This window comes from Pipistrellus hanaki (assembly GCF_964339955.1).
Source record: "Pipistrellus hanaki genome assembly, chromosome: 5".
Taxonomy (NCBI): Eukaryota; Metazoa; Chordata; class Mammalia; order Chiroptera; family Vespertilionidae; genus Pipistrellus; species Pipistrellus hanaki.
This window is the reverse complement of record NC_140507.1, coordinates 73,940,902-73,958,829: the sequence shown is the minus strand read 5'-3', so window position 1 is coordinate 73,958,829 and position 17,928 is coordinate 73,940,902. Positions and strand designations below refer to the sequence as shown.

The 17,928-nt window shown below is 44.5% G+C and overlaps 1 protein-coding gene across 38 annotated transcripts in view; it reads left to right on the top strand.

Moving 5' to 3' along the window:
• The window catches only part of RANBP3 (RAN binding protein 3), a 58,590-nt gene that overhangs the window by 22,121 nt on the left and 18,541 nt on the right, over positions 1–17,928 (top strand). For 14 of the 38 annotated variants that reach the window (XM_084885543.1, XM_084885544.1, XM_084885546.1 and 11 more), the window contains exons 2-4: positions 1,028–1,083; positions 16,241–16,277; positions 16,366–16,452. In XM_084885543.1, coding sequence (XP_084741669.1) covers positions 1,028–1,083; positions 16,241–16,277; positions 16,366–16,452 — 180 coding nt within the window. Of the gene's footprint in view, positions 1–1,027; positions 1,084–7,971; positions 8,161–9,017; positions 9,066–16,240; positions 16,278–16,365; positions 16,453–17,928 lie in introns of all 38 variants that reach the window. The other 24 variants (XM_084885530.1, XM_084885528.1, XM_084885527.1 and 21 more) reach the window with 2 other exon arrangements.

The following is a 17,928-nucleotide window of genomic DNA, read 5'->3' as shown; positions in this document are numbered from 1 at the left end:
CCTAAACACACCCCACAGGCTTCATGAGCACTCCCAGAGCCACCATGCCCAGGCCCAAGACGATGAGGGGCCTCCCCATGAGTTAAGGTGGTCCTGGATTACAGTCCCCTAGCTGGCTGCAGAGGCTTTCTGGGTTGCCCCTGGATAGGAGATATATGGTGTTGCCTGAGAAAATAGGTGGCATAGCCCTGACAGGGCATCCCAGAGAGTCTTTTCCTTCTGCAGACATGCAAATTCCTAAATTATTTTTTTGGCTGGAATGTGGGCCAGGGTTCTCCAGCAAGCATGAGCTGTGTGGACAGAGATTGCAAACTGGTTGCCCCCTGACCTCAGCTGGCCTGCAGATAGATAGATAGATAGATAGATAGATAGATAGATAACAACATATACAGATATGACTTCCCTGAGCCAAATTCCTTCAGAACCACAGTTGGTGGCACTGAATAGCTGTCACCTCCAATGTCTTGCAGCTGGCCACACTCCCCACCGCTCTCCCTTGATCAGGCCTAAGTGAGTCTTTTTTTTTTTATTTTTTTTATATATATTTTATTGATTTTGTACAGAGAGGGAGGGAGGGAGGGAGGGAGAGAGAGAGAGAGAGAGAGAGAGAGAGAGAGAGAGAAACATCGATGAGAGAGAGTCATCGATCAGCTGCCTCTTGCACACCCCCTACTGGGGATATGCCCACAACCAAGGTACATGCCCTTGACCGGAATCGAACCCGGGACCTTTCAGTCCCCAAGCCGACACTCTATCTATTGAGCCAAACCGGTCCCGGCCTAAGTGAGTCTTAAAGCCTTTTTATTGGTGTATAATATGCACATGTATCCTACCATAAAGTGTTGCATTGTCACAAACTGAAACCCCACACCTCCTCATAATGGAAGTATTTTCTAACTGATTTGATGTCCTTTGGGGTTATTAATTTTATATTGGGTTTGTTTTTTATTTTTAACTTATAATTATAGTTTTGTTTATTATATGAAATAGTGTTGGGGGGAAAAAACACCAATTTTTCTTTTTGCAGAAAAACCTGCCATTGCTCCGCCCGTCTTTGTGTTTCAGAAGGATAAAGGACAAAAGGTAAGGGGCTGGTATGTTCTCTCTTCACATTTGTTTTCTCCTAGAGATCTCTCTCCCCAGGTCACATGGCAAAGGATACTTCTGCCCTTTAAGCCTTTACATTGAGCTTGGAGGAAAAAGGTCCAGTGGCTTTAGGTTACCATGCGAGTGGTTGAGATAGGTGTGTGTGGAAAGGGTTCAGAGACCCTGCTTTAAAAATGGTGGTAGAAAACTTTGTTCTCATTCCTAATTATTTGATTTAGAAATACTGTACATTAGGAAAATTAGTAGGAGAAAAAAAGTAGAAGGAGGGAGAGGAAGGACAAGGTGGGAGAGAAAGTGGGGGGAGGGAGGAAAGAAGGAGAGAGCCATGGTAGTTAAGGAAAAACAGGACCTTTTTTTTTTTTTTTTTTTTTTTTAAGATTTTAAAGATTTTCGAGATATTTTTTGGCCCCAACCAACAAACAAGACATAAATGTATTTAGAATAATTATTAGTTTACTTGTATATTTACTATTCATCTTTGTTGTGTTGCTTCCCCTTCTTAGATTTTAAATGTCTTGGTCACGTTGTTGGAAATACCTGTCAAAGGCCTGATTGGTGTATCAGTTGCATACCTACCTTTGCCAGTTGTTTGTCTTGAAGTCACAGGTTTTATATCCTTATCTGATAAATCAGTATGGAAGGTTGGGATTGTGTCCAAAGTTAGTTGATGTTTTGTGGTGATGCCTCCCAACCTGATGTGAGGACTCCCTCTGTTTGTCAAAAACATGGATGATCCCACCCCACCCATGGCCCAGGACAGCAGATAATTTAATACCCATAGCAAGATTTCAGAGTGACCAAGTGTGTTCTGAAATCCATTTGCAATCTTGATAAGAAGAGAATTTGAGAATTGGCTCAGGTCTAAGTGCTCTGGTGGATCCCCAGTTTCTCGGCAGGGTGGCCGGCTTGGAGGTTGGGTCAGCTACTCTGGTGATTTGGCACTCCCAGCAGTCCAGCTACTGCTTTGTAGACTTTGTCCTTTGGTCTGAGAAGAAAAGCCAGACTTTTCTTTCTGCGCAGCCCAATTTCCTGGAAAACATTTAGGTGCTATGCCAGGAAGAAAGCTTATGTACCAGGAGGACAGGAGGGAGTGGGGCCCTAAACCCACACCCCCTGCACTGGAGCCTTCGGCTTTGGCAGGGTTTTACCTACTAGGCTTGTTCTCACATTAGACACCCCCATTGTTAATTCTTTGGTGAAGAAAGAATAGCCAAACCTGAGGAAATATTCTTCCCATTTTGTTTTGGCTTTCCAGGTGGTATTTTCAAGATACATCAACCTCTGCTGTCTCCTCTCCCCTGGGCCCTGACACATGCATACAGCTTACTTACCTGTGTTTTTAATCATCTCTCCTTTGGAAAAGAGTCAGTCACTGAAAGACTGATGTGTTCCCTGTAGCTTTTTAGAAATGGATGTATTTGATTTCTCTTTTAGAGGTAAAAGTCACTTCTGAAGTTTTCCATTAAGTCAGGATTTTCTAGAATTTTGAGTTTTAGTGAGACCATCTTTTGAATCACTTTTAGCTTAAAACGGGGATCAGCAAACTAAGGCCTGGCTCCACTGCTTGTTTTTGTAAATAAAGTTTTATTGGTACATAGCCACTCCTATCCCTTCACAGTTACTGAAGCAGATTTCACATTGTAACAACAGGGTAAAGTAATTTGGACCCAGACCCATGGCCTGCAAAGTCAAAAATATTTAGTTTCTGGCCCTTTACAGAAAAAGTTTGCAGACCCTGAATTTAAAATGAGCAATAGGAGTTAATAATTCTTTAAACCTGAGGACTTTTGGGCAGCTGGCAGGATGGAAAACTAAAATGTAATATTTGTTTGGCTGAATTTAAAATGCTATTAAAATTCCTATTTTATTACTGTTTTCACAGTTGTGGTTCTTGCTTTGGTTTTTCAGTTGGTTTAGTTAGTTGTGGGTTTTTTTGTGTGTTTTTTTTACTTTTTTATTGGATTTATTGGGGTGACATTTGTTAATAAAATTATATAGGTTTTAGTTGTACAATTCTTTAATACATCATCTGTATATTGTATTATATATGTTTACTACGCCAGGGCAAGTCTCCTTTTATCACCATTTATCCCCCTGTTATCCTTTTCTACCTCCTTCCACTCCCCTTTCCTTCTGGTTCTTCTTTTTTTTTTTTTTTTTTTTAATTGATTTTTACAGAGGAAGGGAGAGAGATAGACAGCTAGAAACATCAATGAGAGAGAAACCTCAATCAGCTGCCTCCTGCACACCCCCCACTGGGGATGTGCCCGCAACCAAGGTACATGCCCTTGACCGGAATCGAGCCTGGGACCTCTCAGTCCATGCCGGAGCTCTATCCACTGAGCCAAACCGGTTTCGGCTCCTTCTGGTACTGTTGCTTTGTAATTAAAAGGATAACTTACTTATATTGCCTTCATAAAGTTGATGTAAATGGATGACATTGAACCAGAAGAGTAGCTGGGAAGATGGTCATCATCATCTTAAAATATACAAATGTAGTTCTTATCAAAATACTGACTCAGAGCCCAACACTAATGGGCTTCTAAAAATAACTGATCTGCAGCTCTTCAGAATTCGCTCTCCATTTCTGTCCCAAGATCATTGAAAGGGTGTGGGAAACCTCTGTGTTTAACACAGAAGCTGGAGAAGCCTTTGTGACTGTCCTTCAGGGGTGCTTTCTGAGCTGTCAGGTAGGTAGATAGTGGCTAAATGGACACAGAATCTTTTTTCTTTATTGTTATGACAACTCATGAGTAAGGCAGAAAATAAACAGTAACTCAGGTAGCTTTGTTTCCTCTTAACTTCCATTTCAAGAAAGACAGAAGGGCAGGCCTTCAAGAATCATCCAGAAGACCTCTTGCCAAAGTAAGAGTTTGAGAGTCTTCCAATTTCATTCTTTCTTTCTCCCCTATTCCCTTCTCACACTGCAGAAGCAGAACTGGAAAAAGACTGTTGGGGCTGCTTTTTTCTGAGCACACAGTTTATCCTCTTTCTCTTTGACATTTTATTTTGAAATTTTCAAATTATTAGATGAGATGGAAGAACGGTACTGAAGACACAGGTATTCTTCACCTGGCTTTACTGTTAACATTTTTGTCATAAATGCTGAAAGCACTCAACTGTAATTTGCCCCCATCTGATGTTCCTCTTTAAATACTTGTGCAGGTGTTTCCTAGGGAATAGTGTGTCATTCCTATATTATATCATCCCTAACCCATTGTCACCCCTAAGAAAATGATCATTCATTTTATATAAATATATAAATTGTTCTAATTGTCACCCAAATGTCCCTTAGAGCTATTTTTTGAGCCACTTCTTGATCCACATAGATCAAGTATTCTCATTGTCACTGTGAGGCCATTAACTTCCTTGTCAGTAAACAGTCTCTAAACCATCCAATGGGGTGTACTTCAAAGAGCCCCTGTCTCCCAACCCCCTTCAAAGGAGAGCACACCACAGGCCCAGCTATTGTTGGGATAAAGATTTGAAATTTTAAAAACAAGCTGCCAGCTAGGTGTTTTTTGTTTTGTTTTGTTTTTTTGTAGTAAAGCCACACAACATTTTATATCAGTTCCATTGATGATCTGTGTGTTCAAACTACAAATTGGTGTTAGTGGCCTGCTGGTGGCACACAGGTCAAGTTGTCAAATCCTCCTGTTGCCCCAGTTAGAGAAAGCCTTCTACAGTCTGAACTCCAGTTCTAAGGTACAGGAATTGTCTTTTCTTCCTTCCATATCTCCAGGCTTCCTCAAGGTGGTGCTCTTCACAAAATGCTTGTGTTTACATGCATTTGTGTGGTTTTCTTAATGGATTGTTTTTAAAATTTTAAGCCTCACCCAAGGATATGTTTATTGATCTGAGAGAGAGAAAAAAACACATTTATTGGTTGCCTTTAAAGCAAAAACAAAACCTTTTATTAACTGCCTTGAATAAAAGCAGGGTTTTTTTTTTCTTTTTAATGGGTAGAGAATTTGAATCTCATTCAGTAGGTTGTCTTAATGTATGTGATGATTAAATGTTTCTTTCAGCCCTGGCCAGTGTGGCTTAGTTGGTTGAGCATTGTCCCCTGTACCATGCACTGAAAGGTCTTTTGTTCAATTTTCGGTTAGGGCACCTGCCCAGGTTTTGGGTTCCATGCGTACTTGAGGCAACCAATTGATATTTCTCTCTCATATCAATATTTTTCTCCCTCCTTCCTCTCTCTCTAAAATCAATAAAACTTTTTTTTAATGTTTCAGTTAGTTTATCTTCCAAACATTGTTAATACGAAGGGGGGTGGTATTGCGGTTGCACTGGCAAGATAATGCCCATTTGGTAACAAGACAGAAAGCAGTTACAGAAATGCTTATGAGCAGAAAGTCCAGTATTGCTGAAAATGCCATATAGTATGTTTAGACCTAGTTTTGAAGCTTATTGTTGGTGTAACAAATATACTCTCAGCCATATATAGTTTAGAATATATGATCTAGGGTCTGGATCTGATGTCTGATTTTAATAAACATGTTGAAAAACTACAGGTCCTATCTTGGTTATTTTTTATTTTAAATAAATCTTTATTGTTTAGATTATTACTGGTGTTCCTCTCCCCCTACCCTCCACCCCCATATCTCCCCTCGACCTGATTCCCCACCCCACCCCATGGCCTTACCCCCTGCCACTGTCTTCATCCATAGGTGTAAGATTTTTGTCCAATCTCTTCCCGTATCTCTCTCACCCTCTTCCCCCTGAGAATTGTCAGTCCAATCCCTTTCTATGTCCCTGATTCTATTATATTCATCAGTCCATTCTATTCATCAGATTTTTTATTCACTTGATTTTTAGATTCACTTGTTGGTAGGTATTATTTGTTGTCATTTTGTTGTTCATAATTTTTATCTTTACCTTTTTCTTCTTCCTCCTCCTCTTAAAGAATACCCTTCAGCATTTCATATAATCCTGGTTTGGTGGTGGTGAACTCCTTTAGCTTTTTCTTGTCTGTGAAGTTCTTTATCTGACCTTCAATTCTGAATGATAGCTTTGCTGGGTAGAGAATCTTGGTTGTAGGTTCTTGCTATTCATCACTTTGAATATTTCTTGCCTATCTTGGTTCTTTAGAGCTCACTTTCTTGTCCAACAGAAACACTTGGGCCCAAGGAGAAAATGCTGGAACAACATTTGTATTTCTTTTTGGTCATCTTGAGTCCACCATGCTATGAAGACATTTGAACATTTATGTTTTAAAAGTAGGAATTTTTAAAAATATATATATGAGAATAGAAGAATTGTAAATAAGTAAGAAAGCAACTAAGGTAGAAGCATCAGCAGTCAGCTCAGTAGATACTGTATATATTTGGTTTCTACTTTTACAAGCTAGAGCCTGCTCATAATCCTCAGTAAATTGTTACATACACTTCTGCCCAGATGTCATGAATTAATTGATACTAAGTTCACCTCAACTTCCCATTTGAAAAGAAGCACTGATTTAAAAGCAGAGATTTTTTTTAAAAAATCCAACTGGTTCTAATTAGAGAGATAGGCAGTTTTCCACAAAGCTCTGGGTTTAATTTTCTTTTGGCGGGTGTTAAATTTCTCGCCATAAAGTAGCAGCCGAATAGTGGGCAAACTGACCTTGGTGCCCCATAAAGGTTAGAGAACAGTTTGGGAAGGCCTTTGCGAGTGTGGATCTTCCCTAGATAGGAAGGGTTGATTTTGTTGGCTTTTTAGATGTGTGCATGAGTTAACATTGTATTGCTATTGCTTTCCTAAGAATGTTTGAAACTTCTCTTATTTTTTATATAGCACCTTTCATCCAACAGGCTCACATGTTAAAAAATAGACCTATCTAAAGAGATCTCAGATACTTCACACCCAGAACAAACACGGCAGCTGCAGCAGGGAGGCAGGGTAGGGTAGCCCTGTGGTCATTTCGTTCACAAAGTAAGAGAAATGGCTTCATGTGGGCGATGCCACGCGGGAGGTTTGGGGATTGGAGCCCATCTGTTGCAGGACACCAGCTTTATAACACTTCTCAAGAAAAGAGTCTTGGCCACAGAGCTCTCAGCCCACTCAAGCAATCCCCAGAAGCCTAAGAACAGCTCAAAGAATGCCCGAGCTGTTGTGCTTTCAAGAACAAAGACTTCTGGAGCCAGCTTTCTCTTATTCTGGCTGTTTTCCTAATAAGCTCCTGCCCAAGGTGTTTGGGATGAACCTGGGGAAATCCCAGGCCAAAGGGCTCCCTCCTCCAGCTAAACTCCTACCCTCCCACCAATACAGAACTGGCTTTCCATGTCTCCGCCAGCTCCTTTGGTCACCCCACACCTGCACTCACTGAAATGAGAAAAGCTCTTCCTTCATGTCAGGTTTAAGCAGAACAATTTGAAAATTGATGAAATAACTAGAGTGAGATGCAGAAGCTTTTGGCCCTAGACGCCTATGCTTGACTGTGTGATGTCCCTGGCCTATTTCCCCACCTTTCCTAGCAGATAGAAATGGTGCTGAGCACAGCTCCCCTCATCTTATCTTTGAGGAGATGTGTTATTAACCTGTAATCATCCCTGTTCCCCTCTGATAAAGACACTGTCCCCATTTTTGTCACTAGGAGTGTTTATCCTCACTCATGGCCCATAAGCACAGTAACTCCATGCCAGGCCTTGCACTTTTGAAAACAAAGGTTCAGACTTCCTGCACACCTTAAAACTCCTTATAAAGTCAAACAGCAGGAAGTCCACATTCACTTGACTTTGTGCCTGCTTTCTTGGCCCATCCTCCTGGGCAGGAATTGCTGAAGGTGGAGCCATCTCTAGCCCTTCCATCCCCACCCCCACCCCCTGCCCCATGTTGCAGCCTTTATTTACATTGAAGGAAAATTGTCTTTTTTGCTCCCAGTCCTCTGCAGAGCAAAAAGACTTGTCGGATTCGGGAGAGGAGCCTCAGGGGGAGGCTGAGGCTCCCCACCATGGCCCAGGTCACCCTGAGTCAGCTGGTGAGCATGCTCTAGAGTCTCCTGCCCCTGCTAGCGCTTCAGCCAGCGCTCCTGAAGCCCAGCTTCCTCCTTTTCCACGAGAACTGGCAGGGGTAAGTCCACCTCCATTCCATGGCCCAGGGGTCCCAACCCAGACTGGCCCTTTTCCCTCTGGGTCCCTCAGATCCAGACTCTAGATTATAAGCAGCTGATAACTGAAAAGGTTTCCAAGATCGCTCCAGCTCTATTTAATTCCTGCTGCTGAAAAGTCAGGGAAGATTAGGTCCCCTTTACATGGAGACTTTTCTAGTTGGATAAACATATACCCATAGCAAAAAGCTAGTTTCCTGAAAGAGACACAAAGGGTCAAAAGAGGAATTGAGTAGTGGGTAAAACTTTCCAGATCAAATTGGACCCCTTCTCCCTCCTTCCATTTTTTCTTTCTCTCTCTGAATCTGGTCCTTCCAATTCAGTGTCTTAGAAACACAAGGAGCTCTGGCTTCCTTAATCTGTAGGAAAAGGAGATGTCTAACACAAATTGCTTTGCAAGACTGTGGCTGGACTGTGGTGAGGCTGTGAGCTGCTTGTCTTCAATCAAAGCAGGAAGAAGAGAAGACTCTTCTTTGAATCCAGAGGGAACCCCTGAGCTCTTTATCTTTGTATTAAGAAGGCTTTTGAAGATAATAGGTGGAGAAGATTGTGAACTCTCAAGAACAAGAAATGTCTTGAGTGTTTGGAGTTTGATAATTTGGGAAAGGTAAACATCATCATATATTCAGGATTACAAACTCCATCCTCTAGGTACCCCCAATATCATGCCGTTGAAAAATGACTCCTAATAAGAGAACAGGACCCCACTGCCATTCAGAATGCCAGGCAGCCTTCCAGGGCATCACAACCCCAGTCATTTAGCAATTTCTATGTCATGTCTCCAGTACTCTGTGTTCTTAAGGAAACCATTAAAATTCAGTTGCAGGCACCAAACCATAGGCACAAGAAGAAGTCATGTTCAGCCAAGGTGAGATTGGAGTCATATTTTGACAATTTGGAGAAATCAATGTGTGGTGGATAAAGAAGTCGTTTTTATCGTGGGTGGGGAACTGCGGGGAGGCAGTCCTTCATGGCATAGAAGTGGATTTGAAATAATGAAGTATACACAGAAGCTCAGTAACAACTCCAGCCAGGAGGCACTTACTGCCCGTGTGTTCTGGCATCACAGCCGTCACACCAGAACTGGCAGGGCAATAATTAAGAGGTGTTCACTTTTTTGGTTATGGGCAGAGCAGCTCCTGGGACCTCTTCCTGAGTCAGGTATTGTTATTTTATCTTCAGCCTTTGCGAATAGGTCATCTGTTCTCAGGGCACTAAGAACAGACTACCTTGAAGTGGACCTGCCTGAGAGACTCTGAAGCCTTCTGCTGCTGCCTAGTTTGAAAAACACAACTTACAGAGGCATCTCTAACTAGGAGGGTTGAGGTTTTCAACTGAGAGTAGCAGATGGTTAGGTGCAGAGGTTGTCATAGCAGCTACTCTACCAAATTCACATGGGCTATTTCAGACCTCTCTCACTTCTAGTGCCCACGTGGTAAGACTGGTGGGTCCTCACCTTCCACTGTGGCCAGTCGAAATGTTGGTCTCTGAGGAACACGGCTTCTCTATTCTGGTGGATTTGGGGTTGGAGACTCTTAATCCCAAGAAATTCAGTTATTGCCCAGACTGGCCAATACAAGGTTAAGTGTTCTAGCAGGGAACATCAGGATAGATTGTGAAGTCACCATAGGAGGGAGCCAGGACTCGGGGGAGTGGTTTATGAATGGAGAGCACAACCATGAAGGCCTGCATCTGACATACACACACACACACACACACACACACAGTTTCAGCATTCGTGACTACAGAAATCCTCAGCAGCACCACCACCATATCAATTGGGGACAGCTCTGAGGGCTCACCCAGGGCTTGCTCTGTGGGGCTGTCTGCAAAGAAAACCATGACAGGTTGCTAATGGCTCCTGTCAGTTAGCTTTTCCTGCTGAGTGGGCATGTTCAAGCAAAGTTCACTTTGGTTTTTAGGTCAATTAAGGCATAAATCAAGACAGAGGAATCTGATCCAGGCTTTTCAGGCTGAGATTTTTTTCCCTTGGTTACTCATTGTGTTTGCATCAGAACAAATTTGGATCTTGCTCTGTACCACACCAGAGTTCAGGAAACCGCCCACTTGTTACTCAGTAGGTCTCATCCATCATGCTCAGTCTCTTCTCTGTGCCTCAATCCCTGGGGGTCTATAAAGCATGAGATCTTTATGGCAAATAGTGGCTCGCTGAATTGTTATAAAGGGCCTTGATCATCTTTCAGTCTCATCAGCACTCTAGCCATGGAAGACTCAGTACCAGAAAAAAGTCTATATATCAGACTTCCTGGCTCTCAGCAGGCAGTTTGAAGAAGCCCAAACCACATTTCAGATTCAGTTCTCTTATCCAGAAGAAGCGAGCAGCTTCGTGCTTGCCCCGATCCTGGCTGAAGTCTGCTGGACTGAAGCTCCAAGCCAAGGCGCTGATGTGCTTAAACTATGTTTATGAGACCCACCAAGAAGCTTAGAAAGATTCTGGAACGAGCTCCCTGGCTGGACGGCTTCCCTCATCTTCCAGCTCCTGCACAGGATTTGACTTTTGTTCCATCCCCACCCTACTTTATGTCTTTGGAGGCCACTTATATTTTTCTTGTGTCAGTGAGCTTTTTTAGTTAGAATTTCTGAGCTGGTTGCCTCAGTCACAAAATAGTTGATATGAAGACAAGGACGCAATCAGGCTTTGCTCTTTTTTTAAAAGCAAAAAAACCTCCCCCAAGGATATGTTTTTATTGATTTTTATTTTTATTTTTTTTAAGAGAGAGAAAGATGTGTGTGAGGGAGAGAAACATCCATCTGTTGCCTCCCATACATGCTCTGGCTAGGGATCTGACCCACAATCTAGGTATATGCCCTAACTGGGAAGTAAACCTGCAACTTTTTGGTGTATGGGACAATGTTACAACCAACTGAGCTACTGGACCAGGGCAGTAGGCCCTGCTCTTATTTGATTTTTCACCCCACAGCCACCTGGACTTTCTAACTGGTCAGTCTAGACCAGAGTCACTGAGGCCCAGGCAAGCCAAACGGCATCCGGTATTTTCTGGAAAGAATTTATCTGAGTTAGTCTTGCTTTCTGGTCTTTTCTGGGAGGTCAGGAAAGCAGAGCTTTTCATTTCTGCATACTACCTGTGTACCTATGTCTGTCATGCTCTGAGACATAATCTCCAGCTCCATCCCCTTCCCTGGCCTGGCACCTTTGTTTCCCTCAAGGCCACAGCAGGCAGCCTCACCAAAGCCATGTTTTTTTGGAGGAGAGTGATACTTAATCTAATCATAATTTTTACAGTTTAATCCTTTATACAAAAATCAGAAGCTTCCCGTGCCTATGTTCCCATCCTGGGTTAGACATTATCCCGATTTTGTACTTGGTGACAGGGTCTTACACGCCTCCCAGAATGAACTGCTTCCCTGGAGGACCCAGTGGCTTCTGAGGGGAGAGGGCTGCCGGTGCCGCCCGGAAGCACATGGTGAGCAGCTCCTTTGATTCTTCTGCAGGCTGGTCTGCTGACCAGCCCACCGCCCCTCTGCCATCTAAGAGGGCTTCTCCATTTTTGTGAACCTGCTTCCTTCGTTCACACTGTCCTGAAACCAGAGAAATCAGTTGAAGGGTTTTCTTTGTTCTACTTTCTCTTCGGCCTCCTTATGTCATTGTTAGTTGGGTATATTTTCATCATGATGTCCCAAATGGGTTCTGACTTCCACAGATGGATTCTACTGTAGAAAGAGGTGGAGTAGAAAATGGGGCTTCTACACCCTGCTTCTGTTCTCCCTAAGAAGCACAGATCCTGAAAATCTGCTCTAGAATCCTCCTCACATGAGTCTGTAATGGTAATTCCTGAACTTGGGCTGCAGATTTCTGCAGTCTAAGGAGTTGGGAGTCCCAGGCATTGTTTTCTACTGACCCCTGAGTAGCCACTCCCTTGATTGGGATGAAGGGTTTCCCCCAGACTGCTCTGACACAGAAGAGGTCCAGACCATCAGGCTACCATCCAAGGGAAATGGTGGAGCTGGTGTTGGCCTTAGGGAGAGGGACATGGCAGAGGGAGTTGCTACACTGCAGACCTTTTCCTGCCTGACAGCAAGCTCAGCCCTTCTCCAGCAGAGTGTAGGGCAGGTTGCTCCTCACATGGACAGATATGAAGGATTTCTAAGAGTCAGCATATCCAAAGGCATGACTTCAGAAATGACTTCACCTTACATTCTGTCTTCCTGCTTTCTTGTACTAATTTTTTAAGAAGAGTTGCCAGTGTCAGTTTCCTCATTGCTTCTCAGCTGTTTCAGTCCCCACAGGAGGTTCCAGCAGTTTTTGAAAGGTTCTCCTTGTGCAAGAGTCCTGTGTTTTCCTTCCCAGGCCTTAGCCTCCAGGTTTTTCCAGAACAAGAGACCCATCTCATGCCTGTGGATGGTTCTTCAAAAAACTTGGTGCAAGAATTTGAGGGTTTCCTGGAGTCAGGGGTCTAGGAGTGTCTGAATCTTGTTTGGCCAGACAACTTTTCTTCTCAGGTTTTCTAAGGGGCCACAGTGGAGGATATGGACTCCATTTGTGCAATAAGTACTTGAGAGTTTTAGAGACAGGCACATTAGATCATTTCTGATTGTGATACACAAAAAGGGGTAGAGGCCCAAGAGAGGCTGGAGGGTGGGGTGAAGGGGAGCTGCCTCCACTTCCTGGGCAGTGAGATAGGATGAGCGTAGGTTCATTCTGGAGGTGATCGGGAAAGGCCACAGGGAGGCCACAGTGAGTGGACCTGCAGGAAAAGCACCCCAGGCCTTGGGAGTAGCACATGGCAAAGGAACATTGAAGCGGGACAGTGCTGACATACTCAGAAAACAGCAGAGAGGCAGGTTGGAGTATACGGCAAGGAGAAGTGGTACGGGATGGATCAAGGGTCCTGGTAAGCAGTCCTAGACCCTGAGAGGTGAGGCTAAATCCCCAGAGGCTCCTGGTCTGAGGAGGGACTCCTAGCAACATTCAAAATCTTAGCCCAGATGCTTGAGGCTTTGTGGTGGCATTGGAAGACGTAAGAAATTTAGGTGTCACTAAAAGAGTCCCAAAATATATGTAGCAAAAATTGGCAGAACTGAAGGAAGAAATTGACAATTCAGTCATAACAGTTGGAAACTTCAATACTACACTCAGTTATCAGTAGAATATCCAGACAGATGGATGAGCACATCAAGGACCCAACACAGTGCACTGTCCCCTCAGTCACAAGGAACGTTCTCCAGAGTAGACCCCTTGCTAGGCCACAAAACCAATCTCAGTAAATCTGAAAGGATTGAAACCATACAAACACAGTGGAATGAAATTAGAAATCCATAGCAGAATGAGCCCTGGAAGATTCTCAAGGTGGAAACTAACATAGATGGCCAGCGGGCAACAGAAAAGTTATATACGGATGCCTGTTGAGATTTGGATGCTAGAGGAATCTCCTCTGCAACAACTAGGGCTGAGGCAACTCGGGCCTAACAACTTTCTGGGCTACTGGCTGTTGCCCTGTGCATAACTTAGGAACACAGGTCTTCACTGCTTCTCCCTAGTCTTCCACTGGGCAAATGCTGAGCAAGCTCCTCCTGGGTGGTACTGAGGACCAGTCCCCTCCTGGAACTTCAAGTCCAGCAGGGGACCCTGACACAGGGAGCAATGAGGCCAGAGAACCAAGGGGTTTTCTTCTCACATGGGAACTTTAGAGATTGGAGGGAAAAGAGGACATCAGTGAATGAGGTGGCAGTGTCTACACAGCCCAGAGAGGGTGGCCATTTCCAGGTCCAAAAGTCAATCCAGGTTCCAAATGTAGATCCTGTTCCTACAGAGCCACAGGACGCTAACACAGCTCTTTGTTATCAGATGTCAGCCCCGGTCACTGCTGAATCATAGTGCTGTGGGCTCAGGAACCCCCATCCAAGGGTCTTCAAACCTGGTACCTCACCTCCTGCCTGCCCCTAGGACATTATTCCAAATCCCAACTCTCCTGTTCATGCCGTCCCTGAGGGTGTAACATCCAGTGGAAGTGAGCTGTGAATAGTCAGAGCAAGGACTGGCACGTTGAACTGAGCAAGTGCCACCTATTTATACAGTTGGCCCCAGGCCACTTCCCTGTGGGAGAGACACCAGCACCCTGTTTTCCAAATGAGATAATTTGCTCAAGGTTTCCCACTTAAGCAATGGCAGGGCTGGAAGAAACTGTCTAGATCTAGAAGCCTTGAAGAGGGGGGCGGGGGGGTGAGCACTCTCACGCTCCTCTCATGCCCTATTTGGGCCAGTGGTGTGTTCACATCTGCTCCAAGGACTACTGAATAGCCCCTGTTGTTAGAGGGGTTTGTGTTCCCTGGCTTGGATGGATGGTCCCCTCTGAGCTTCCAATCCCCCGAGACACACCTGGGGACAGTGTCATCCTCTCCCTTCACAAACACTTCCAGGGAGGCTCTTGGGACAAGAAGCCCAGATTGGTTTTTCTGATTCATATCCTAGTCATCGACTCACACAGGAGGGAAGGTCCAGGTTGGGATCCTTTTCTTACTGTCCAACCTCTCACCATCCTTCAAGATGGGCCATTCTACACACACTTGCCCACAGCTAAGGTGGTGTTTACATTTTTAAAAGATTGTAAAAACAATGTATAACATGTGGTCCTCAGAGCTGGAAATACTTTCTGGCAGTTTACGAGAGAAGTGTGTTGCCCAGGCTTTAGGAGGTTCTCACTAGTGCAGAGTCAGGTTCCAGCTTCAGGAGAAAACCAGGGAAGGTGTCGGGTCACCAACAAGAGCTAGCTGCCCCAGCTTTAGGAGGGTCCCTCCAGGTCTTCCCTCGTCTACAGTTTGGTTTAGTACAGATACTGCCTCAACACGTGCTCTTCCGTGTGAAAAGCACTTTCACACGCATCATCTCATTTCATCCCTCAGCTCCTCTAGGCAGATGGTCATCATTTAGCTAACCTTGAATCAGGGGTTTTTCAGAAACCAAGGAAACTGGTTCCTCTGCTGCTTCTTAAGCGCCCCAGGAGGAGTGATGTTCAGTCTTCCACATTTGCTTTCTGCTGTTTAGTTCTCAAGAAGCATAAATCCCTGAGAAGGGACATACGGGAGGGATTGTGTGTTAACCTGGGTTGGGAGGGGACTTACTTCAGGCCTCTTAATTGTTAGCTGTTCACATTCTAAAACTAAAGGTTGTTAAGGGAAAGGTTCTTCAGCCACCTACTCTCAGGGTATGTGTGTGTGTGATCGTTCACTGGGTTTGTAGTCTACTGAATTGTTCTATCCTGAGCACTTTGCAGCAGACTGGTCCAAGGCATCAAAGTTCTGGGTTGCTCTGGAAACAATAGCCTACCTTGAAACAAGGTGCCTTACTGTGGAATATGCCAGGGCAAGGAATGGAAACTACAATTCGGTATTAGGTGACCGTTTTTATTTATTTTTTTATTTTTTTTATTGTTAATCTAAATCCAAGATTATTTTTCCATTGATTTTTAGAGAGAGTAGAGGGGGGTGGAGAGAAAGAAATATCAATGTGAGAGAGACACAACAATTAGTTGCCTCCCAAGCATGCCCTGACTAGGGCCTGGGATTGAGCCTACAACCTAAGTTCGTGCCCTGGACTGGAATCGAACCCAGAACCCTTCAGTCAGCAGGTTGATGCTCTATCCACTTGGCAAACTGGCTAGGGCTAGGCGGCCATTTTTTAAAGCTGCCCTTCAGAGTGGAGAACAGATCGCTTTTCAGCTCTTTGCCAAATGAGTTTTGGCCAGATAACGTTTCACTATGCTTGAATTTGGGGATGACACACCAGTTAGCTGTAACCTGGGGAGAAACAAAGAAACCGATCCTTGTGCTGTAAGTGCACTGTCAGTCATTAAGAGGATTCCTTAGCATGTGGCCTGGTCAGCAGAAGGTTCATGGGGGAGTTCTGAGCGTGAGATTGAAAGTTCCTCTTATGACTTTGTGGCACAGTACTGAGTTGGCCCTCAGTACTGTGTTTCAGCATCCATTCATTAAAGAGCGTGTGAGCTGTTAGGTGAGAGGGCAGCTTGGACCTCTCTTCCACCCTGACATGTGCTCTCGTTTCAGAGGTCAGCTGGAGGCTCCAGCCCTGAAGGTGGTGAAGGTGAGGAAACTTCTAAAACGTTTCACTGTCTTTGATTGTAAAAATGGAAGGAGCCTAATTTTCTCCTCCTCCTCATTGTTTTCTGTAGATTCTGACAGAGAAGATGGAAATTACTGCCCTCCTGTCAAGCGAGAAAGGACGTCCTCTTTAACCCAATTCCCACCTTCACAGTCAGGTAACAGCCACAGACCTTTATTAAGTGGCGAAAGCATCCATGTTTATAAGCCCACTGTTCCCCCTCTAACATCTCACACTCCTCTGTGTCCTGCTCAGATCCAGTTAGAATCAATCTGAGACTTGGTCTCTGTGATGATAAGGTTAGAGCTTACCAGAGGTGTCGCACCAGGTATCCCAGTCTGGGATAAGTGACACTTATGGAGGAGTATGACCTAGTGGACTGATAAGAAAGATGCACCAAGAAAAATCGTCCCTCTGAAATGAGAAAGGGACTATCTGAGCCCTGTTGGGGCCTCTGATCATTAATCACATGTCCACCTTCCAAAAGCTGCTTGGAAGTGGGGGATTCTCTTGACCCTTCTGCCTAGACCTTAGTGGTCCAGTTGAGAAGGACACACACACACACACACACACACACACACACACACACACACATGTTTCATAGTGAGCTGAGTGGTCCCAGTAGACACTGTGGTGTTGGACGGCCTTGAGCTCCCTGAGGAAAGGGCTTGGAGTCTTGAAGGTGGGCCAGGCTGGACCCCTGTAGAAATATCTGGACTGGGCATGATCTGAGCTCATGCACAGAGGCCAGAAGACCAGCCACAGCTTATGCAAAATCTGGTGCAGTAAAGAGGTAGGCTCGAGGGTAGGGAGAGACACTGGGGCTACTTAGTGGGGGCTCCTCGAGCCTGGGAACTCCCTTATAGGGTCAGTGCTGTCACAGAGCTGCTCCCTCTCCTCCCCACCTCATCTGGACTTGGTCCTCTCTGGCATTGTCCCATCTTGGTCTCTGTAACCGTGTATTGGGAGAGGATCTCTAGTTACCCAAATTGAAGTTCTTTCTTGCAAAGTTCATATAAAACATTTACAACTGTGAACCTTAATGATATCACTTTAAGGGTAGGGAAAAAAGACACTCTTGGAAAGTTTGTGTCTGCTTATAAAAGTAATGCAAACTTTATAGGAATAGTTGGTGCAGAAAGTGAGTGTCCTCTCAAGGTTGTCTCTATAACACACTTGATTTCCTATTTCCCTTAATGCTTTTTTTTAAAAAACATTGTCACATCCTTTTTCATGACTGCATAAGACCCTCCCCTGAATGGATGCACTGTCAATTGCCCACTAGGCATTAAGGAAATGTCCAGATGGTTTGAAGTGGGCATCCTTTTTTAAGGGCCACTGCCCGCTTATTGCATAGGTGTTTCTATGGAATGAGGAAGCATCCATTTACTGACTGTGATTGTGTTCCTTCCATTCACTGTCTACTGCTGAACCGCTCTTTCTCATTAGGAAGGTGTAGCAGAAAAGAGACGAGGTGATTTGTATTGTGCACTAGGCTGAAGGGGCAAAGGACTACCAAATATTTTCTCTCTCTAGTGTATTGGTCTAGATCACATATGTCAAACACAAGGCCCGCGGGCCAAATCCAGCCCGCCAGGCCTTGCAATGTGGCCCGCACCGCGCTGTCATCACT